We start from the raw sequence: 24,171 nt of genomic DNA, 5'->3' as shown, positions 1-24,171 counted from the left end.
AGGTTATTTTTAGCCAAAATAATTTTCTCTTAGTACTGGGAAAGTTTAACACGATTCCACAGTATTAAAAATCAACTTTCTTTGTTGTATTTGACTGACTTTTCATATTTTAATATTAAAATAGCATATAAGAAAATGTGAACATGGGTTTATCTTGTGTAGTGATTAATGGCTGCATGATTTCCACATGTATGCATTCATAATCATAGGATTTATCCCACATTCATCATATAGACAGTGAAAACCAGAACGGATCAACAGAGCATTTCGATGGGGTGTATTTGTGTCTGGAACCCAGTGCTAAATTTAAAACAAACAAAAGAAATTACTTCAGTATTGCTTCAGTTTATAGAAAAATAGTTATATCCATAAATTTAAGTGCACCTAAAAAGAAAACGGGAACATGAATGTTTATGGGTGAGAGAATGTGAATGCTGAATAAAACATTCATGCAAAACTTCAAGACGGCATTTGGTTGCCTAAGTATTTTATGGCACCAGTTAAAGGACTTTGATGGTGTTTCTTCAAATGAAGCTGAGTCCCGAGGGAAACAGAAGGTGTCCTTTGGAGGACCTGCTGAATCTCTCCATGTGAGGAAGCAGATGGAACTTGCAGCTTGTTCTTCCACTTATGTGGGAAGATATTTTTGGTAAAAGTGGAGAATTCTGGTGTCTGTGCTACTGCTCACTTGATGTATAATCTTTAGCACATCATAAATACCCTTCCAAGGCCACTTCCTATGAAGTGCTGAGTATCTTCATGCAATATTGGGACGATGTAGAAACCTTTTAACACAAGGAACACAAATTTCCTTGCCAGTAAAAAAAAAATACTCTGTTAACTCGTGCTCCACACTATTCCAACTCATTGGACATCAGCTGGAGTCAGGCTACTCAGAATCTCATAAAAGGCATCCCAGTCTAGTAACTGGCCAAGGGGCTTTGTGACACCTACCTACCTCAGATAGGTGTCACACTTTCACTTTGGGGTAGCTGAAATACTGGGGTACTGATTTTAAAAAGCAAGCAGTTCTCACAACTATCATATGAATCAAGCTGTAATATTCTGAAGAAGAATGGTCAGAGGTTCCCTTCATGACTCCAGATGACCAGTATGTCACCCAACCTCAGCCTGAAGCAGCAGAACCATCGAGACACCAAAGCATTTCCCCAACTCCTCTCCTTAATGTGAGCTTCTTCATCAACCTGTCAGCCACAGGAACTGTTACCTTATGGTAAATTCTCTTCCAGTTTTAGTCCTTTATGCAAGGCAATGTATTATTAAGCACTATGGTTTGACTCGGTCAGAACTTTTGCATAAATTTTATGCAAAACACTATGAGTTCAGATTCTATGGGTTGTACAATGCGAACTCACAAACCAATCGTAATAGCCAAACCTGACCCGAAAATACATCAAGATTTTTTTTTCTTCATTCTAGGGCAGATTACAAACAAGTCCAGGAAACCCACTCAGTTGAAGTGTATTCACCAAAAAGTACTGTGTCCTTTTTAGAGTATGCCTCTGAGAAAAGTTGTTTTATTTAAACAAGAAGAGAACAAATTAACAACTCTTTTTCTTCCTCTTGCTCATTAAAAATAACACTAAATCCAAAGTAAAATATTAAAAACTCAGTTATTGGGTTTGACCAGCAAACATTTTTTTCTATGACATATGTTAAAAATTTGTTAATATTTTCAGTTACCCATTCTTAACAGCTGTCTCATTTTGGAAAGTGGTCACTGAATTTCGCTGTTGCCTAGTAGGCCAGTTTAGTTTGGTGAGTTTGGGTTTGGTTTTTTTTTCTTTTTCAAGGAACAGTGTGTCTTTTTACAAAACACAGGGTATCTTTACTGTCTACTTCCCTAAGCATTATACTAAAACAGGCATGTGGATCTGGAACGCAAATGCCTTTAACAAACCTTTAAAAATCCCTGCACAGTAATGTCACTGTTTTTCTAACATCAAAGCAGTAACTTCCCAGATTTCTGGAACTGCTTGCATGTGCCAAGATCTCCCTTGCATCACTATTCCTTCAGCCAGTCTGTATTCCCTTTTCTCCATAGTCTTCACATAGAGAGCATGCAGGTCTATTAGCTGTCAGCCCCTGCCTGCCACCCCAACCCCAGGCTTTTCCCCACCATTAATACCACTGTCAGGCCAGAGAGGGGCAATCAATCCTGCAGAAATCAGTGGTTTAGTTCATTATTGCCCAGATTCTGAGGTCTGTTTTATCAAGACCTTGTTAATACTGGATTCATCTGTTCATTTCCCCCATGACTTTTGACAGCTGCAAGATTTCTGCTGACTTTATCCCCCACAAAAAAAAAAAAAAAAAAGAAAAAAGAAAGAAACCCAGATGATGAGGAAAGCAGGAGGAGTGTAACTCTGGCATTCAGGGAGAAGGAAATCTTGAGTAAGTAAGCAGTCAGCAGAAGGGTAAAGAAAACACAAAGAAGTCACAGACCCAAAGCGCTCAGATTCACATTGCGGACACTGGCTATGTGAATATACTGGTGTGTCTATCTCAGTCACTACGGAGGGACCAGTGGCCCAACACAGCCCCCTGATAGCTCCTACCAGTCACCTCTTCTTCTTCAAAACCCCACTCTGTGGAGTAGCCCAAGCGAGTTACGTACGAAACAGCATTTGTACCACCCCAACTGTTCAGCCATACCCCAGCCAGAGCAACTGAAACTGGTGAAATTTTACATACTAGATAGATGGTTTGGCTTTTTCCTCACCATAATAAAGTTAAAATCTCAGGTTTAAGCTGACAATTTGCAGGGTTTTTTGGGTTTTTTTGTTCTTTAATTATTGTATTTGAGGACCTCGAAAGATTTCGGTGTCTTTTAGCTTTAGTTTTAGCTGGTGTTGCTCCCCTCCTCAGAAATGCTTTCCCCGGATCTATATGGCTCAGGGCAGCCGTCGGTCTCGCCTCCTCTTCCATGCCAAGAAGCTCCGGGGCCCGCGGACCCCCCTCGCCTCCTCCCCGCACCGGGGATCGGGGCGGGCTTCGGGCGGGGGCCGCGCAGGGCGGTCCCGCCCCGCCAGCAGTCGGCACGCCGACCCCCCGGCCTGCAAAACCTTCGGGATTTCCAATTCCTGCCGGTTTGAGCGCACCGATCGGGGAAACTGCGGAAAACGGCCCTCGGCAGCCAGGCTCCGGCGCCACTCCGGCCGCCGCGTCGGAGCGAGCACAGGTACGGCGCTGCCGAGGCGGGGACGGGGGCTCGCGGCTCTGGCAGCGCTCGCCGGCGGCGGCGGCGGCTCTCCCCTCGGGGGAGGGGAGCTCCACATGGAGCGGCTCCGCTCGGCAGCAAGGTGAGCCTCCAGCAGCTCCACCTGAGCCGGGGGACGAGAGGAGTGAGCGGGGCCGAGGAGACTCGCCCGGCCCCGGCGTTGGGTGGGAGCCGGGCGGGGCACGGGCGGCAGCGGGGCCGCCCCTCGGGGCGGGCGCGGCCGTCGGCTCCCCCCCGGCCGGGGCGGCGGTTGGTTTCTCCTGTCAGTGGAGGCAGGGCCAGGAGAGGCGAGGGTGGGCGCGGAGTTTGCTCCGGACGCGGAGCGGGAGATGAGGGGCCGGACAGGGATAGGCTCCGGGCTGGGTTTTGCGGGCGGGAGTTTTCACTGGTCGTGGCGCGGAGCTGAGGGCAGAGCCCCGGGGTGTGGACGGCAGGTGGGGAGCTGAGGGCGGGGGTAAGGGGGTGGCGGCGGGTTAGGCTCTCCCCTCTCTTCCCTACTCCGCCAGCGGGGCCGCCGGCTGGGCGGGGAGGAGGCGGTGTGAGCTGGAAGTGGGGGAAAACTTGTTCCTCTGCGAGTTGCCCGGCGCTGTTTCGGGACCGGGACCGCCTGGGTGAGCTACGCGTCGGGGGCGGAGGCGAGGCGCCGTGGGGAGGCGGGTGGGCGAGGGCAAGGGAAGCCGCGCCGCCCCGCCGCTGCCGTCTCCCTTTCCTCCACTGCCACAGGTCTCGCTGAGAGAAGCAGAGCCGAGCCAGCCCCGGAGGGAAAGCGCCTGCTCGCGGAGAAGGGGCTCCCTGTAGCGGGCAGTTCCCCGGTGGGAGCCGCCGCCCGTCTCGCCGCGCCGCCCAGAGCCGAAGGCAAAAGTTGTGTGCGGGCCAGGGCCGGGCGCGATGCCGGGGTGCGGCGTGCTTTGCCTGGGGCTGCTGCTGCACGTCCTGCTGGGCTGCGGCTCGGCGCAGCAGCTTGGGAGGTGCCCGGACACCTGCGAGTGCTTGGAGGCGGCCAAGACGGTGAAGTGCGTGAACAGGAACCTGACGGCTGTACCGCCCGACCTGCCGTCTTATGTGCGCAACCTCTTCATCACCGGCAACCGCCTGGCCCGCCTGCCGGCCGGCGCCTTCCCCGCCCAGCGCCTGCCCGACCTCAGCGCCCTCAACCTCAGCGGCAACCACCTGCGGGACGTGGAGGCCGGCGCCTTGGCGGCCCTGCCCGCCCTGCGACAGCTGGACCTCAGCGGCAACCCCCTGGGCTCCCTCAGCCCGCAGGTCTTCGGGGAGGCCGGCAGCCCGCTGGAGGAGCTGGCCCTTCGCGGGGCCCTGCGTGACCACGGCGTCCTCCTCAGCCTGGCCACCATGCTGCAGTCCGGAGTCCTGCGCAACCTCAGCCGTCTGGAGCTGGCTGACAATGGGCTGCTGATGCTGCCCGCCGGCATGTTCGCTGCGCTGCCTGCCCTGCGGCAGCTGGACCTCAGCAATAACTCCCTGGTGGGCCTGCGAAATGTCTCCTTCCAGGGGCTGGGCCAGCTGCAGAGCCTCAACCTCAGCAACAACTCCCTGGGCGTGCTGAGGAACAGCACCCTGGCCCAGTTCCGTGGCCTGCCTGCCCTCAGGCACATCAGCCTGGGCCGTAACACATGGGTCTGTGACTGTGCCATTGAGGATCTGGTAACCTGGCTCAAGGAGAGCGACCAGGTGGAGGGCAAAGAAGCCTTGACCTGTGCCTACCCCGACAAAATGTTGGGCAAAGCCCTGCTGAAGATAAATGGCTCGGACCTGAACTGTTCTGTGCCTGTAGACCTCCCTTCCCAGCTACAGACTTCGTATGTCTTCCTAGGGATAGTCTTGGCTCTCATCGGAGCTATTTTCCTCCTGGTTTTGTACTTGAACCGAAAAGGAATCAAAAAGTGGATGCACAACATCAGAGATGCCTGCAGGGATCACATGGAGGGTTACCACTACAGATATGAGATCAATGCAGACCCCAGGTTAACAAACCTCAGCTCCAACTCGGATGTCTGACAAAGTGCTGTGGATGTGGGGCAGCGCACAGTAGCTATGCATGAAAAGTAGACTTACGCTTTTACCCTCGTGCTTGCTTCCTTCTCACCGGAAAAATCACAGATGTGCTTGTAACATGGGGGGATATGCCGCCCTGTGACGTCAAGTTCAGTTTTGTTTCAGGATGCTCGGCAGCTGTGCATGGCATTGGGCTGTATGTAGGAAACAAGCTGCTACTTCTTTTCCTCCTTACCTGTCTGTACTTGTGGGAATTTTTTTTTTTCAAGATTTCAAAAGAAAAGGATTCTCTCTGATGCTTCAAAGCCACCAGAGTTTATAACAAAAAAAAAAAAAAACCAAACCCAACAAAAACTAACCAAAACCGATGCAGACACCATTCAACAAAAGCTGCCTCAACTTTTTGGGAAAAAAACCTGTTATGTTACTCTGTGCCAATTTTGATCTTGTTTAGCTGAATTGTGAGGACAAGGATTCAATTTCATAGACTACCTTGAGATTTAAAAAAAAAAATCAAGCTAACTCCTTTTAACAAGTCCTCTGTTACAAAGAAGGCAATCGAATAGTGAGCATGCACAAATACTTTATAGTTTTACATGTTAGGAAACTTATGATCTCAGTAAGTCTCTTACTATTTTGTGAAGTTATTTTTGATTGCACTTTACATGAAAAGAGGGTTTTTATATAAACTGCATCTAAACTTGATCTGAACTGTTAAATTCTATAAACAGTCTTAGAACTGTCGTGTTGAAGTCTGCTGCTCAATGAGAAACGTATGGACATTAAGAATGTGGATAGCTTTATAGTCTCTGAAGTAATAGCCCTGCAGTAGTAATCCGAATAACGTTTTTATACAAATGTGTAGCTTAGAGACATAAATGTTTGACAGTTTTGTGAAATATGCTGAGAGAATTACACCAGTCAGTGATGAGAGCACTTTCACTTGGCGCAGACCCCCCCAGTCTGCTCTCTCAAAACAGCTGCAGAACATCGAGACATGCCAGGGTCCACCTTGCTGGGGAGGTACATGCTGATAGAATTTATATAGGGTCTTCTCAACCAAATAAATAAATATTTTCATTAAATTGTGGAGTTTGTAGGCTAAAGAAAATTTTACATGAATGGAATTGTTTATTATAACACCCCCCCATACTTCCATGTCCTGAAATAAATTGAAATGCAGCTCAGTCGTGTAGTCGGTGAGCTTCAGGCTTGTATATCCATGCAGCACTTAATAAATTAGGTGCTTACTGTTTCATTTTAACTTCTGGGCACTCGTGAAGTTCTGTAGCGATCTACATTGAGTAATTTGGTGGAACTTTACATGTATCTTAAAGCTTATGGCAGGTGCATTTCAGTACTGTGTGTCACTCATGCTTATTACCTGCTTGGGAATGCATTTTCTTGTAAATAGATAAAGCATGCAAAGAAAAACTTCAGAAGTGCATCACTTAATATGCAACTCTGGTGACATATTCAGATGGTTAGCCAGAGCCTTCTAATGATCACCAATAACTCACTTTTTCTAATCCATTTTTAGATTCTTAATGAAAAAAATACACCAATTGTAAAAGTGTGATGTGAATTGGTATCTCAGTATTTATCTGTGGAGCTTTTTCCATGGTCGCTGTTACTTAAAGCTCTTGAGCATCTCTAAATTTTTATGAATTACTGGCTAATTCCTTTCGCTTTCAAAAGTGATGGTTTTCTCACAGATATATGCTTTTGGTAAGAGATCATAAATATAAAATAGTCCTTAAAGTATCAAAAGAAATATAATCTGGTTTGGGCATCAGTAGTATTGAAATGCATTTTTCTTTCCTTGCAACTTCAGACAAAGCATGTAGCATAAGTTGGTTCAGACTATTTTTCTGTTGCTTTAAATTGCCTTTATTTAATAGCAGTGATTTCTTTTTAATGTAGTTCTATATGTTTGCCCTCAGAAGTAAAAAAAAACCCTACAGAAATAATGTTCTGATATATCAGTGTATTTTACAATTAATGTAACTTAAGTGATAGCCTATTTCTCCTGCTGTAATTTAAATGTATGAGCAATATGTGGTTAACAACTTAATTCATAAGTTTGTGGATTCTTAAAAAAAAAAAGCAGACTGCTGGTCTGAATTTTATCTGCCCGTATTTTAAGAATACTGTAAACACCCCAGTGTGAATAACTACTACTGTGCAACTATGCAAACCATTCCTACTCGGTATAAATAAGATAGTTTATGTAAGAAGCTAGAATTTACAATAGCTATGCAGTGTGCTTTGTTGTATCGGTCATTTCGGAGATTATCAATTTACACCTATTTGTACAGTGCCACAAGGAGTAGAGTTTCATCCTGGCTTAAGATGCTGCTAGAATATAATGGGTAAAATATGTACAAACCAAGCCTTTTCTTGGGCAATTTCTTGGGTTTTGTTAACAAATACTTTACAGTAACTTCAGTAAAAGCAATTATCTGTGATGTGTTAATGTAGCAGCCGTGTGTTTATAGAGCTGTGTAAGGATAGGCAACAACTTTAGTTGCAGACTCTCACCAATTGACTGAGTATTTGTATAGTGAGCAAGTGTAACTGTTGTATGATACCTATTATTCTAGAAGTTATTATTTTTGTATCATAGAAAGTCATTGTGATAGAATTTTATTATAAACCTGGTGATGGCTACTTTAAAATAAGTTTTTTTGCCATTTGCTTACGTGTGTATTTATTAGGATGTAAAATTTAGCACGTGTCAGTACTGTGTTGGATAATGTTCTACAGTGTTTGACCTACAGTAAATGCTTTGGTGTATTGTATGATGCATTTGATCTTAAACACCCTTCCATAAACAGTGCTTGAAATTTGTTTTCCTTTCCTATTACAAAATTGTTACAGTGGTACTCGGAGGAGACTTAAAAAAACTAGCTCCCAAAGTGCTTCAGAACTTGGTTAAGAAGCATATACTTAAAATAACATTAGTTTAAGGTTTTTTCTGAAGCATGTTTTATAATCTTACTCTGCTTTGACACCTTAAATTTCAATTGATTACCATTTCCGGGGCAGCTTAAATAGTAAGGCTGTTTTACTCATTCATTCTCCAATAAAACACGTGCAGTACTAAATGCCTCTAAAATGTGTTTTGTATATGTAAACCCCCAAAGTTCTGCATGATATGGTTGTTGCTGGTGTTTTACAGAAAACATCTGGACTAAAGCAGTGGGCATATCTTAAGGGAAAGCTGTGTAGCTGAGAAGCAGCAGGGATGGTTTGTCCAAGGGGCACCTGCTTTCTTAAAAGCAGTTCTAGTTGTAATAAGCTTAACATTTTCTTAGAATAGCACAACGAATTGAAATAGTTTTAATATATTTTTCTTAAGGTACTTTGGATAAGCAGTGTTGCCAGGTAGAACCCAGAAAATTCTCCAATGCTTTCTTTATCCAAGGCAGCTTTATGTTAGGTGATCCAGATTTTACTTATTTACTTATTTTATTCTCAGCAAGCCATAATATTACCAGTAATTTTGACACCCAAAGAAGTTTTTCCCAAACTCATTTAAGTCTTTTAATTCAAGGTACTTTACCTTTTAAGCACTGGTGGTGATCCCCAGTGACATGCCAGCTAGTGAAACAGTATTCGTTTGTTGATGGAGATGACACTGAAGACAGGCATGGCATAATACTCAAAATACGACTGTGCTAGGATCCCAACTCTCATTATTCTACCAGCATTTCCCTGTGGTATACTCTGCTGTTTATGCATCTGCATAATTCCTTCTTTGCCTCATTTTCTCAAGAAAACCATTAAAACGAGTATCATGAATCTGCACAGGTAGAGAACTCGGTCCGACTGCACCTCTATTTTAAGGTTTAGCATCTTCCATTTCCCTTTAAGCCTTAACGTGAAAAAGAACCTTTGTCAAAATGGACAGAATGAAAATTTGATACACGCTTTTTCTTTCTCTTCAGCTGCTGAATGTTCAAGAAGAGCCATTCATTCTCAGCACATGATGAAGGAAAATAGCATTTGGTAAGAAAAACGTTTTGGTTTCAAGCTTCCAAATGACATTTATATTCTATGAGAGAAGGTTGAAGGGAGAAGCTCATGAAGGAAAGTGAGATACCCCTTTGTAGTGGGTCAGCGCTGGAAATCACAACACTAGCAATAGGAACAATTGCTGATTGATTATGCCTGTTACATTCTGGTCATGCTTTATGGATACATCTCTAATTTCTTCCTGTTGCTATAAATAGAAAGATTTTGCTAACAAATGGAGTCACATCCTCTGATGTTTGTAGTGCAGTTGTTTCCACTGTGAGTTTTGTGGGATATAGTAAAAGACCGAATTTAATTCAGTGCCTGCTGATTTAATAATGATTACTAGATCAGGCCCATAATGCTCCTTAGTTACAAAGGTCTTGGCTCAAAATCAATGAAAGCCCACCAAGAAAAAGAGAAAGCAGTCAGTGTGAGGAGCGTAGTATTTATTAGATATTTTACATATGCTTAAAAAACCGAGACGTAAACTACATGGGAGCTGAGGATCCTTAGCTGATGAAAAACTATCTGTCCTCTGCTAGCTTTCTGAGTCAATGCAGCAGAAGCAGGAAAGTGGTGCTTTGTACCAATACAGTAAACCTAACAGCATGCTGTTTCCACCTTGGGAAAAAGCCTACCACACTTTTAGAAGAGCACAGGTCTACAGTAGAAGTGTGTCCTTAAAATGGGCTTTTGCTTTCTCAGAGCTGTTACAATTTACATGTTGTCACATCCTTGGAAATCCTTCTATACCAGAAGTCATCTGTGGTGTAGGCGAGGCTTGAAATCAGGCCTTGCATTCCCAGCGTTAGCCTAAATAGAAAAAGGGAGCTATTAAGAACATTAAAATGGCACTTTCGTCAGGGTATTCATGTTGCAGTTAATTTGATACTTGTAATTATTTATATTTTTCAAAGTATTGTCTAGATAGCTTTTGCTTTCTGGTGGTAGACTAACAGAATAACAGATTTGTGTTTTCTAGTAATTATACATGAATGCATCTGTGCAAATTAGGCATGTTGGTTGAGTACATACAGTGAAGAAAATACTCGAAATCTTGTGTTCTAGGATGTTTCGCTATTCTAGAAATTTTAGTTGTGCAAGAAACTGCAGGAACTTTTTCAGATTGAAGTTTTATTTCTTAATTAAAAATTATTCTTGAGAAAAAAATGCAATAAAATATTTACGAGATTGCGTCTAAGTGTTATACATTCACCCTGTTGATTTAATTACTGTAAGTCCTTAGAGATGTTGAGGTCTTGGCTAAAGGTGTAGTTGTATTCTTTATAGCTCAAATTGATGATTATGCTGTGAATTTGGATGATACAATAGTGAAAAGGCAACTTCCAGCTAGATATCTTGATCAATTTCTTTAGAAAGAAACTTGGTCAGTGAATTTAAGTGATTGTGGCTTAATTGTTCCTGTTGTTTGGGACATAATTCGATAGGTTTTTGGTGTTTAATATATGGTATTGATTTTCAAGCTAGGTGCCGATTCTAAATCTAGCAGTAATGGATTTTCAGGTTTTTAATGACTAGATCAAACTGTGTGTTTTAAAGTTTTCAAATGCATATTTACTTAGTGAAATATAGAGGCACTGTTATTACTGATAGTGTGCATTTTCTTACTGTGAAGGAACTATGAAATAAAAGTTCTGCAGGAACAGAGAAAGAAGGGTGAACTGCAGAGAAAAAAAAAGCATTCTGATGCCAAACTTCTTATTAAAACTTAGATAAAGCAAATATTTTCCTTGAAATTCCAAGGGAAGGATCTTCTCATAGATAGCTAGTGCAGACATCTGAAATTTTAATAGGATGGAGTGTTTTTGAGGGAATGTTCCAGAGCATAGCTGATAACTTGGTTAGTCTTGTGTCTGAGTTGTTTGCTATTATTGTTGAGGTTTTCTTCTGCACTAGTAGGACACCTAATATGGAAGGATGTTTGGCTTAACGTGCGATGGATTGATCTGTCCTAGATTTTATTTTAGGACTGATCTGTCTTAGTATCTGTCCACAGTCTACTTCACATATTCCATTTGTTCCAGCCCAGGGTAGCTTCACATGAAATCATGGACGTTTATGCAATAAAGAACTCATTTGTCAAATTGACAATATCAAATGTCAAATATACATTTAAACAGAATATGGTGTGTACCTGATGCTGGCCGTGTAAAAGCATCAAGGAATGGTAGTGAAATATTAAAACAAGAAAAAAATACCCTTTATCAGAAGAAAGTTGTAAGCAGTCACGAACTGACACGACTTTGGGGCATTTAAGCAATTTTAGCTTGTTTTGAAGAAGGAAAAAGAAGTAGCTAGTACGCTGACAGTTTTCTTCTTCAGGTAGGTGTCTTCATTCATTCTCCTTAACAACTGATGAACAAATGGTGATGGAAACCTGCAGATACATGTAGATTTGAATCCATTTAAGATAGTGACTTTACCCCAGAGCTTTTGCATTTTCCTGCTTTCAGGGATGGGTGCTTTTGTTAACCTGGAGGTGACTAAGAGGTAGCTCCTTAAACATCACAAGAATTTTTATTTTATATATGCATATGTGCGTTTTATGTACACACTTGCATATATGTATATTTATTTTTATATACATATGTATATAATATAAAAGAAGGAGACCGAAGAAGACTACAGTCCAAGGCACACCACTCCATCCAGTACATTCTATTCGCTAGCTTAGGGGCCTGTTTTTTCCCACACATTGGAAAGGGACCCAAGATCTGAAATTAAGTAAATTTGTCTCTGAGAAGGCTTGACATTCTTCATGTGCCACACCCCTAGAGCAGCTGTTAGCAGTAAGTTAACACAAACTGGTGCTGAGTGGTCCAAGATTTCCCAAAGCAGCCACGATTTAGGGTTTGGCTTTCAACCTAGCTTAAATGGGGCTTCATTTTCCAAAGTTATTGAACATCCTTTGGAAATTCACACTGGTTTTCTTTTAAGGTGAATTGAACTACATGTGCAAAAAATAGTTTTCATTGAGTTCAGTATATACTTAAGAGAGAATATAAATACTTAGAAGAGCGTTTGAAATTTCTCAGTCTTTGCTCTATTATGTTGTTTCTCAGATTCACTGAGATCTCTGTAACACTGTCTATGCAGAATATCCTTCCTCTACTCCAGCTCACTTATTAAATAATCTGTAATCCAGTTACATTTTTTATCCATCACCTTTGTATTGTGGCCAAGCTTGGTTACTCCACTTTGGTAAGCAAAGGTAGAATTCCTATGAAACAAGCCATGTATAAAATCAAATCTTGAATGTTTCTTGCTAAGCAGATTAATTAAACAGGTTTTATCTGTTGTTAGGCTTTCACTCAGGTTTTCCCTTTTCCTGTTTTTCCCTTTCTGTTTAGTTTTCAAGCATACCAGAATGTTTCTGTGTGATAGCCCAGAGAAACTCTCCAATTCCTGTTTCCATTAATGAAAGGAGATTTGTACATTGAGGTGCTAGCCTAGGAAAAAAAAACAACTTGCAGAAACAGCGCTCGAACTTTTCCATCAGTATAGTAAAATGTCCCTGAAAATAGCTCTACTAACATATTCTTCATTTGTCAAAAACTCTACGCATGCAGAAGGAGCCGGGGTGCTGAATTTGCGCTATGGATATATATGCTGTTTAACGAGACCGGGAGATCTCTAGTACCACAGCTTGTGGTACCTCTGCTCCCATTTTTTTCTCCCTGCAGCCCTGCGCACACCCCAGTGTGACTGAAGAGATGGGTTTAGGACATGCATTCAGCAGATTGTGGTGATTCTTTTAGATTATTATTCATATGTGAAGGCCAGTATTTTCAGGCACATGAAGAAATACGTTCTAGTACTTGTGATTTTTAATACAGAAATGAAGTAGCTGGCATAAGCCTGGTTTCATAACTTACCTGTAAATAATAAAAAAAAAAGTTCTGAATCTGAATTTGTGAGGAACAGATGTCTTTCAGCAAGCTTGGGTGTAAATTCAGCAGGATTTCCAGTTTAATCCAGGAAATGATGGCACTGAAATTTGTGGCAAGCAGAGAAATGACTCGTTCTGCATCGTAGTTATGCAGGCTGTGCCTTTTCCACGAAGCAGTACGAGGTGTTTTTTCTCCTGGGTTTCCAGGGAGACAGTCACAATCCAGTAGGGGTTACTGTTGTCCTTAATAAAGCTCTCTAGATTTTGTAGTTTTAGCAATTTTTCCTCATCAAAATCACAGAGATAGCAGATAGGATTTGATAAATGACAATGAATAACGTAAATTGATGTGTCCTATTTCAAACACACACACGATGCTGTGGTGCACCAGCTTCGAGCAGATGATACTGGTGCTTTCACCGGCTAGAACTGTCATTTTAACTGGCAGGAGAAAACTCAAGGCTGAGTGTTAGTCACTTTAGAGAGTTATACAAACTGTCCTTACCGTTTAGCAGTTGATATAAAACACAGAATATCCAAAATGTTTTGGGTAGAGGTGTGAAGCACGTCCTCCACCACAGCAATTCTAGGCTTGCCTGTGTACGAGATGTGTAACGGCTCACAGGAAGCTCTATGTGTCTCTCTGGTTTAGAAGGAAAATTAGAGCAAACAACCGGTTAATGTAAAGTAAACTAATAGGCAAAAATCTTATCTGTCGAGGTAATAATAGACCAAGAAATTTTGGTCACAGAAATATATTGGCCTCATATGTTTCTTCATTATTATGCATTAGACCCTGAAAACAGAAATTGGCAGAGGCAATATTCAGTGCAAGCAGACTGATGGATATTATAGAAACACTGCTGAGGACCCTCCTCATTTTACTTTCCATTATTCTGCCATGCAAAAAGGAGAAGTAGAAAAGGGGGGATCTTTGACAGAACAAACTATTTAAGAAAGAAAGGTGGTAGAGCTAAAAATCTCCTTCAGTGACAATTCTGTTTGCACTCGCTGAAGAACGGTGCAGCCATGTTAGTGTTGCTGGAGTTAGGGTATCGTTTCTGTTAGAAGTTTCAGATCATTTTAAGTTTATTCAGAGTTTTGTTCTGTTCAGGCCACAGCTGATTCCTGTATCAACGCTCAGTCACGCTCACCAGCAAATATCAATGCCAAAATGTGCTCTGTATTTTCTTTCCATAATTTTTATGCTGCACTCCAAGCCTTCCAGTAATGCATGAACCACTTGTTCTCTCCATCCCAAGGGACACGTGTACACTGCCTGAGGGACAGTGTATGCACCGCCTTGCCTTAAAAGCAGAAGGCTTATTAGATTTGTGATATTCCCTAATTCCTGGATGAGTAAGTTCCTTTGGAAAGCCTGCTGCTTGGAGAAAGTTTTGTCTCCTGTGCAAAAAGCTTTTAGCCTGCTTCAGGAGAAAATGTTAGGTACATTCTTATCCTCTTTAACTTACTCCTAAATGTTCATCTTCCCAAAGGAATATAATAGCCTTAAAATTTTCTTTTGCATCAGGAAGTAGAAGATAAGCTGTGCATCAACTCAGGATCATGATGAAATCCATAGGAAAATTATTATTTAGAAATGGCGAAAAGATAAGGAGTAACAATCTCAGCAATTAAACGAGTTTTTAAACTACATCACATTAAATAAACTCCCTCATTAAGCATCCTGTTTAAACCATTGCAGACATCCCCACTGCTACCAGTAACAGGAGCTACGCTCCAAGCTGAAACCACGGTGTTATGATACAGTTGACTCTTGGAGCAAAGTGTTTCAACAGTGGAATGAGATTTGGATCTGTTCTGTGAGTTTTCTGCCACAGTGACTTTTGTAAGAGGCCAGGCTGGATGCAAAGCTCTCAAATGTGGGTGCCCAAATAGGCTGTGGGGTGGTCTCCTCTTCCTCTTACAAAAAACAACTCTTCCCATCCTGCCAAATCCTTACCTCATGGTGGGGAAGACAAGGACTCTCTAACCTGAAACTGCCAGTCAGCTGCATCTCCCCATCATTTCCTTGCAGGTACAGCTGTATTGCACACAGAGGGTTTATTCCTGACTATAATTGGAGTTTATTGGGGCGCAGACTACAGCCACTGCCTGTGTAATCCCTCCAGCTAAAAGGACATGGATTTCATCCTCCTCCTTTCCTTGACACACGATATTTGCACTTTACGGTTGGTTTTAATGTCTTCTCTGCATCAGGCAAAATTTTGCATGTGCTGATCTGAGCTTTTCAGTTTAAGTACATGAGGAACAGGAGCTAAACTGGAGATATACAGCCAACATAGTCATCTTGTGAATTGCCTCCGCTGTCTGAAAGAAACAAGGAAACATCCCCATACAGTTTTGCTCTTTATATCTTCACCTCATAATGACACCAACGAAATATTTTGTTTTATACATTTTCAATTTATACATGTTCATGTGTGTGCATATATATAGATACATGAACATGTATATAATACATATTAAAATCTTAACATTCATGGTGATTTTAGATATGTATGAAGACACGTAATCACTATATGGACAAGCAGTTCTCAATGGAAACTGATATTTCAGTTTTATCTCCTGTTCAGGATGTTATGAATAATGCTAATTAAAAACTATTTATATTCTGATCACTGGTGGGGTGGGCTTTTTGGTTTTTGGTGTCAGTTTCTTTGAGGGGTTTTTTTTTTTTGGATAAAAGAAATAGAGTGTAATGTTTTAGAACTAATTATTGCCATAAAGTTTTGCAATAAACACTTTTGATAACGATTGATAGTGCGGGTTGGCATGGCAATTTTTAGCATCTATTAAGGCTTGTGAGTAGCTTTAGAATTCATAACTTGTAAAACAGTCAGACAGAAGCCTATCCTGGGTGAATATAGTTTAGCACAAAATACTCCCTTGCCGACACTTTGCTTTTATTGCTTCTTCAGCACAAGGATGCTGCCAATATTTTGACACTTTTTTTTTCTTTTTCCTCCTTAAAATCTGTGTAACTCTGTCTCTGACAGTGTGCCTTCAGAGAAAAAGAGCAAGGGACTGGGATATTCTTCAATTTTCTTGTCAAAACAATGACAAGATTTGGCAATTTGGCAACATGAGAGTAGGTTTATGCTTTGTGAGAGGCTGGCTGTATGGTTAGGGCATCGTTCAGGTGTCACATCCTCCTTCGGTTTGCTGGGCTGTAAGGGAGAGAGGCGTCTCTGCTACACCAACTCTCAAGAGCCATGAGAGTGAAGGAGGTCATGTCATGTAACGGCTCGTTGGCCTGCCTTCCTCTGAGGCCACTGTCTGTGGGTTGGCAGAGAGGTGATGTTGGCAAAAGGGGGTTCTCTCTACACCACCAGTGATCTGTGTTTGGCCACTTATGCTGGCTTTGGGGCTGTTTTATAGAGACAAAGTAACACAAACCAGACTGATCACGAGGGGGAGGACAAGAGCCCTATCCTTACTCCAAAATCATGGAAATGGATGACTTACAGTGTGACCTGGGGCACTCCAACAAGGAGAACAGGAGGTGCAGAGGTGTGTTCTTCAGCCTTGGGGATAAATCATTCTTGGCAGAGATGATTTATATTTGCCTGGGGAGGCAGAGCTCTAGGTGTAGCAAGGAAAACGTTCCATGGTATATTTTTTACTATGTATTCATGGGGTCTCTATTTAGCCCATCAGTTGCCTGTTTCTTGGTGGCACAAAGTAGTACCACGTAGGACTGCCTTTAAAAAAAGGGAGGAGAAAGGTGTGATGGTTGCACTGATTTTGTATGCAACTTAGGTTTTGCCAGTAGGTACTACAAAGTACAACTTGTGAATACTGCAAAAATGAGGGGTTTGCAGAGACCAGGTGACTTTATGATTCAACAAGAAAGTATTGTAAAGTAGGAATGGATAGATGCTCTACATGCGTAAGGAACAATGTTTCTAGAAGCAGGCTGCCACCTTTCATTATGAGCATTTTGGGGCAGGGAGCCACTTTGTTCTCCATTTCCATGTCGTCCTGGAACATCAGGCTGCTAGTCTCTGGCAGGAGCATCGGAATGCTACTGCAAAGTAACTAACAGTAGTGCTGTGCAGACTGATATGTTGTGCTTTCTTTGTTAGCTGCCCAATAATACTTGCTGCTTTAACAGCAGCAAGGCTTTTGGAATAGTGTGACAAAGCCCCAAGTCTCCTCCTGCTGTTCTTAGCATGGAGTAAATAGCACCTTCTAGTTGCAAAGCGCTCACTGTTGTAACAGGGCTTTGCCAGGAAAGAGATTTTTAAATTAGGTAAGTGAAGACAGGCCTAAGATGACTTCTTCAGAACAGCTAAATACTGCACAGTAAACTGGGGGAAAGCCCCCACTTTAGCGCAGATATACCTGAGTTGGGTTTAAATGCATTGTTTTGTTCAGGAGGAGTCTATCTGTGGCAACGCTGACCTCTTTGCAAGAGAATTTACTCTGCCAGAGTGGCTGCCTCTTTCAAGAGCAACGACAACAGCAACAACAAAAAGATACTGTCATTTTTGCCATAAGAGTTCTTCAAGAAAATACTGGAAAACTAGTAGAGGACAGAAATCTGGTACAAAATACTATTCAGTGACCAAGAATGGAATTGTGAAAAGACCATGGTGAAAGAAGATGAAAGCATCCCAGATGCTTTAGATTGTATCAGACCTAGGGTTTCAGCTGGAATCCATGCACCTTTGATCATCATTGGCCCTTGCCCATGGGTCCTTGTCAAAGTCCATCCATGCCATCTTTCCCAGGGACAGCCAGGTGTGCCCAGTTCCTCAGCCATCACAGCATTTGTGCTCATAGTGAACTACCTGTGGCGGGGGACAGCGGTGAAGGGGATCACAAGCTTTCTTTTAATAAATAAATCTATGCAGGAGACTCTGCAAAAACCTCTGAGGGATGTTCTGGCCCAGCAAATCTTAAGGGCTGTGGCCAGTTTGCTTTGAAGTGACTGTATCAAAGTAATGTAAACTGTGTAGTGCTTTTCTTTATTTTCTTTCACATGCTTCCAAATGCACTAATTTTATGCAGAGATGTCTGTTAGCTGTAACAAATGTTTATCCTCTGCAGGAGCTGAGCTTTTTTGAGTACACCGCAGCATTTGCAAGCAGGCGTTTGAGCAAGGTGCAGCTGTTCCATTCCTCCCACTCCTTTCCAGCTGGCCACCTTATGTTACCCTCCTCAGAAGACCAGAGTGTCCCAAGGTCTGCTTCTGTGTATGGAACTGGAATAGCTTCAATTCATTAGGACCTGCCCATGAAGTATCTGAAAGTAGCAGAGAGCTCACAAAGGTATATCCAACACTTAAAATGGGTGATTTCTCTGAGCAAACTATTTATCTTCCTGTCCAGCAAAATAAGCTTGTCCTGAACTTTAGAGCAGCATGAGCACAAATGCATTGTTTTTACAAGTGAAAGAACCTTAACACACAGCAGTGGGAAGTAGAGGATAGTTTTCCCAAGCCTTTTTTATTGTTTCTTGTAAATTTTGCATCACTCAAAAGGAAAACAACTAGACTTGTTTTCTTTGGACACTGTGCCTCAATTATCTTGAAATAGCTCAAGTACAATCTGCTTATGATCATGTAGCATCAATAACACTTCTTAATTCGTGAGGGGGGAGGGAGGCTTAGAGAGAGCAGAACAGGTCATTCACTTACATTACTTTCCTGTGAGAGCGGATCGTAATTTGTCTCATAATTCTTCTGACTCATCACTAGAAAAGATGTTTAATACAATGAGCTGCTAAACCCAATTGTTAATACTTTCTTAGTAAAATGAGATTAGTATACTCCTTTAATGGTGTGATTTATGTCAGGCGTTTAGACTCTCATATCATCCAAAGGTCCCAGTTAAATCCAAAGGCTCATCTTGTGCTACAGCTAAACAGCCTTAAAAATTCCATCACCAAAGTGAATATGTTTTGGTCAGAAAATTATGATGAAATTTGCTTTCCCCGTATGTGTTTCAAACTTATATGTTAGGTATATATAGTTATAAACACAACCCTTTTCAGGAAGGACTGAAATAATTCCAGGACATCGTGACATGGAGGACAGCTGAAGCAGTTTGGGGATTGTTTCACCTCTTGGCTCAAGAAGTGGCAAACAGAAATTCAAGTGACTGACCTGCTTGCCAAGTTGTTTTCCTCTTTTCCTTGAGTCCCTGTGACTCAAGCCTTGCCCCAATTTTGGTCCTATAGATACATCTTTTTTGTTGTCTTTTGGAGGAAGAGACTGAACACTTAAGTGGGCGGGCTGTGCCATGGGATTTTATAGAGCTGAGAAGGAATGATTGGAGAACGCTCAGAGTTTTTTAAGGCCATGAGGACATCAGCTTCTTGAAAGCCTCAAGCCAAGTGACTTTGCCTAGTCTATGTGTAGATCCAGTTCAAACCATGAAGTGAGGTAGTGGTTGAACTGTGATGTTACTTAATCACATGCTGGCTCCATGCACCCTCTGTGGCTCAGAAAGACCTGGCTTGGCCCTGGTGGAGAGTCTCATCAGGTAAGAATTTATCTTCTTACTTGTGCAGATGCTCTTGGGTCAGTCCAATAGCTCTAATGAGGTGCCAGATCATGCACTCAACAGTATTTGGATTTTGGTAACAGCAAGTCTGAGGACTGTCCTGGCATTCCTGTAGCCCACGTGTACGTCATTCCTCTGCACTGTCAGAACAGCTTCTCAGGGTGTTCCCAGAGCAGAACTCTAGAACAAATACCAATTTCAGTTCCAAAATGCTATGCAAAAACCTTTCTTAAGGGGTGACATAGGTGACAGACGGGAGCCATCAGTTCACTTTCTTCTGGGTGTACGACCCCATGAAAAAATTTATTTTTTGAGTCTTGGCACAGGTAACCATTGGTTTAGAAGCCAACAACCACCGAGATTACAAGTTTTCGGTATAGTTATTTACTAACACCTCAAGTTGTCCTTCATGAAAATGATCACACCAGTTCCAAGTTCTTTATTTCACACAATGAAAAGACGTTTCTACTAAACAAAGGAAACAGCACTTCAAGCTACATGAAACAGCACTTCATGCTGTAAAATACAGTTCATGTTTCATTAGAGTGTGCTTTCATTGAGTTTTTTATTGATAGCATTTGCAACTTATTAAATGAAATTGTAAAGGCTCATTTTTATTTGTACAAATACAGAACTGTTATTACTCATCTACATGTAATTTTTTGTACAGGGTTTGTTCGTTAAACCAAACCTTATTAAAGAAATGACATCGTGAAATGCGATGAATTTCTCCATCCCTTTTCATCAACATGAGCTGCCTGTAGTCTGGTGACCTCAGCCTGTTTACACAAGTTACAGCTCAATGTTTAATGCCGTAATACAACCACAATATGTAGTTCCACGAGTCCTTTTAAGCTCCTGCATAATTAGCTTCAATGAATTAGTTAATGAATTAGCTTTCATTAATACTTCACCTCTACAGTTACAGAGGTCACCTTCAGATGCAGACAGAAGTTTCCAAGCAGTAACTCTAAGAGGAGGGAACTATGCTCATTAATATCTGTAGATGTTAACTCTGAAGCTTAACAAAGACTATTAAAATTTGAACAGTAATATCAAATTACTTTTCACCTGCCACTTTCAGAGCAGTGAAAGTTCTCCCTACTGTGATCGCAGTAGTATCCAGGATATATTAAAAACCATTTGGTTCCTTACTGACTGCCACAGGCTGCAAATATTATGGCCAAAATCTGTTCCAGCCCTCTGCAATGTAATTGTTCTTTTTGATAGTAAAAATGTTGTCACAGAGTTAATGTGGGAATAGGAATCTGGAGACTGTGCTGCACAGTTAGGCCTCACATGAAGTGGGATAGCTGCTTTTAGGGATCATGTGGAGCCAGGCAAGGGCAGCCCTGGGTTTTCCAGAGAGGACTGTTAGGCTGACATGGGAGATGAGTTGTCTACCACACACACTTCCACTTTTGTGTTGGGCATCACTCATAAACTCAGAGCTCGGTGTGCTCGCCGAGACTTCTGTCTTTGCTTGAGGGAGAGCTGTGGTGTCAGTCCCAGTGTAGCCAGAGACAGAATGTTAAAAAGGAAAAAAAAAATAAAGTGAAGAAAAATTAAAATAAAGAATTTCTTCTGATACCTGATCAATAATGTGCTTGGCCGTTTTGTTGTTAGGCCACTAGGATTTTTGTGTCAGTAAGGAGAGAGAGTGAAAGACAGACCTTCAGGGAGAAGAAGAGATTCACTAGTTTATAAAATTATTTCTTTCTAAAATACAATAACCACAGAAAAAGACCCTTAGGATGGAAATGTGAGTTCTCTGTAAAGCCTCTTCATGCTGATCAGCAGCGGCAAGAAGTATAAAAAAGGAGCTGTGACAAAAAGATCACTTCATTTGCAAATATAATAGTCTCTATGAGAGGTCTTCATACAGCCGGAGACATTACTCCTTGCCACTCATTACTGCATGGTTAGTGTAAGGGACGTTGTGATCATGCAGACAGCAAATGAGGAAGCAGGTAACTAACCTACAGCACTTTGAGAGCTGTGTTTTGAAGACTTGGCCTCCTGGGGAAGCAGCATAATACCCTGAGATGCAGTATAAAACATTTATAACCTCCCTTTTAAAAGGCTTCCAGAGGGGAAGTTTCAGCTTTTCCATTTTGTTGCAGAATGCTTCGCTGGAAGAAATGCACTGTGAAGAAAGGGGCAAGCAGACAAAGTTGGCAGTAATTATCATAGAAATGTAGATTTATAGAATATCCTGAGTTGGAAGGGACCCATAAGGATCATTGAGTCCAACTCCTATCAAGTTCTAGGGCTTTTTCCAAGCAACTTTCTTGGTCATTTCTGCAAACTACATATTCCAAAGCAATAAAATATGTAGCAACAGTCATTCCCATTTTAAATAGAAATAGAAGATATATTGTTTTGGGGTTTTTTTAAACTTCATCATACACAGCTCTCTTGAGTTTCAGACTTAGTGCAACCACCAGACAGAGAAAGCCTTGTGTTATTTACATATAAGTAAGCAGTTAGAAGATCTGATATACCTTTGTAGATACAAGAAGATCTGTTTTAATTAATTTGTCAGTAAAATCTGTATTCAAACAGTTAAATAACATATACAAGGCATTGATTTCCTCACTTGATACAGAAATCTGTGACACATGGCAGGGTGTCCACTTTATTTCATTTTGCTAGGGAAAAGTTAATCAAATCTAGTAACATACTGTAAAAAATTTAAAACTACCTAATAGAAAATTGAATTATTTTCATTTAGTTCCATGTCTTAATCTGAAAAGAGAATTTCGTATCGAAATTTATGCTGCATTCTGCCATGTGAGGACACATATTTAAAGGAAAGTTTTAAAAGAGAAATTCCATTTTAATTAGAACTTAATCCACCCACAGATATGCTGCATTTTATTGATTAGATTAGCTGATGGCCATTCTCCATGTGTACTCGCTAACACAAGTCTTTTTGGTATCATTGGGCAATTTCAGTACGCAAGTCGAGCACGTAGAGACACATTGAACTGAGCAGAAACCAAAAATCCTTCCTCCAGCCCTTGCTCATCCTTTCTAAGAACAAGCTATCATTACTCTGAGCCACGTTTGCGCATCTTGCCTCCGCAGGGAGGAGAAGGGTCACAAGAAGGAGATGCTCTAACTGCCACTTGTCTCTGCTTCGTACCAGAAATCATTTTTAATGAGCATGTTCACTCGTTTGAGGGCAATCCCCACCACATCGCATCACTCTGAGCCAGAGCACCTGGGAGTCTTCAGTGAGGTTGTGTGCGTCGCGAGCAGAGCAAAAATAGGTCCGGGAAAGATCCCATGATAAATTGCTAGCTGGTGTGAGTCACCTTTGAAACATGAACTGCTGTGCTTTGTTATTCTGTTTGCAGCGTTTGTATGAGAAAGTTCAGTAAACTTGGCTATAAAAATTTATGACCAGTTTGAACGTGTACAAAAGAAGTGAGTTCATGTGTTTCCTGGTGCAGACAGTGATGGAAACTAAGGGCGTGTAGTACTCCAAGTACAAAAACCCGCAGAGCTTTACTGAGTGTGACCTGTCACTGTCCCCTACACATTTCTAACAAGGCAGCAGCATTGGCCAGTGCACTGCACCATCAACTGCTTCAGCTTAAAAAAACCAAAACAACATAGAAAAATAGATCATATTTCTTACATTCGTGAACACAAGCAGTGATACTAGGTGCTGTTGGGAATTTAAGTCTGAAAAATATCAACAAGAAATTAGAAAGATTTAATTCTGCTCTCCCCATGATCACAAGGGCTTGTAGCAATAGGATGAGGGGTAAAGGGCAAATTTAGGTTGGGTATTAGGGAAAAAATTCTTCAATATGACGGTGATAGGTCACTAGAACAGGTTGCCCAGAGAGGTAGAGGAGGCTCCATCTCTGGAGGTATTCAAGGTCAGGCTTGACAGGGCTCTGAGCAACCTGATCTAGTGAAGATGACCCCGCTTTCTGGAGGTGGTTTGGACTAGATGACCTTTAAAGGTCCCTTCCAACCTAATGCATTTTATGATTCTCTGATGAGAGCTGAAGACCCAGAGTTCCCCATCCACCCTTTAGTTCTGGGTCCTTTTATATCTAGAAATCCGCCTCTAATTTCTCCCCACAAGTGTACAGATCCCAGCCCAGGCTTGTTTCAGACAGTGTAACAGTGGGAATACCCTCAGTCTCAGTCGTGAGGAGCCCTACTGCCAGTGTCGCAGCAGAGAATGACTGGTGCTGGTGCAACAGCAGGAGGTTTCCCATACAATATTCGTCTCACTCTTTTGCTACCACATGGAGCCAATTAGCCCTGCAGCATGGATTTTCCTTTTACACCCCCCAATGCTCTTCTATACTGATCACAGGAGTGAGGGAAACCTGCTGCTGGAGCATAAGGCCCATATGTTGTGTTTCTCAGGGAAAAAAGGGGAGGGGGAGGGGAAGAAAAGCAATTTATCTTTCCTGTGAAGTAATGTG

At 42.0% G+C, this 24,171-nt stretch overlaps 1 protein-coding gene across 1 annotated transcript; it reads left to right on the top strand.

The window, feature by feature from the left end:
- Nucleotides 1-4,129: 4,129 nt before the first annotated feature.
- TPBG (trophoblast glycoprotein) lies at nucleotides 4,130-5,342 on the top strand (the record flags this gene model as incomplete). The annotated part of the gene is made up of 1 exon (XM_084262226.1): nucleotides 4,130-5,342. The coding sequence occupies one exon, from the start codon at nucleotides 4,130-4,132 to the stop codon at nucleotides 5,255-5,257; it is 1,128 nt and encodes a 375-aa protein (XP_084118352.1). The 3' UTR covers nucleotides 5,258-5,342.
- Nucleotides 5,343-24,171: the final 18,829 nt, after the last annotated feature.

This window comes from Gallinula chloropus (genome assembly GCF_964237585.1).
Source record: "Gallinula chloropus genome assembly, chromosome: 3".
Lineage (NCBI taxonomy): Eukaryota > Metazoa > Chordata > Aves > Gruiformes > Rallidae > Gallinula > Gallinula chloropus.
Note: the sequence above shows the minus strand (reverse complement) of the source record. Positions and strands in the feature narration are given on the sequence as shown.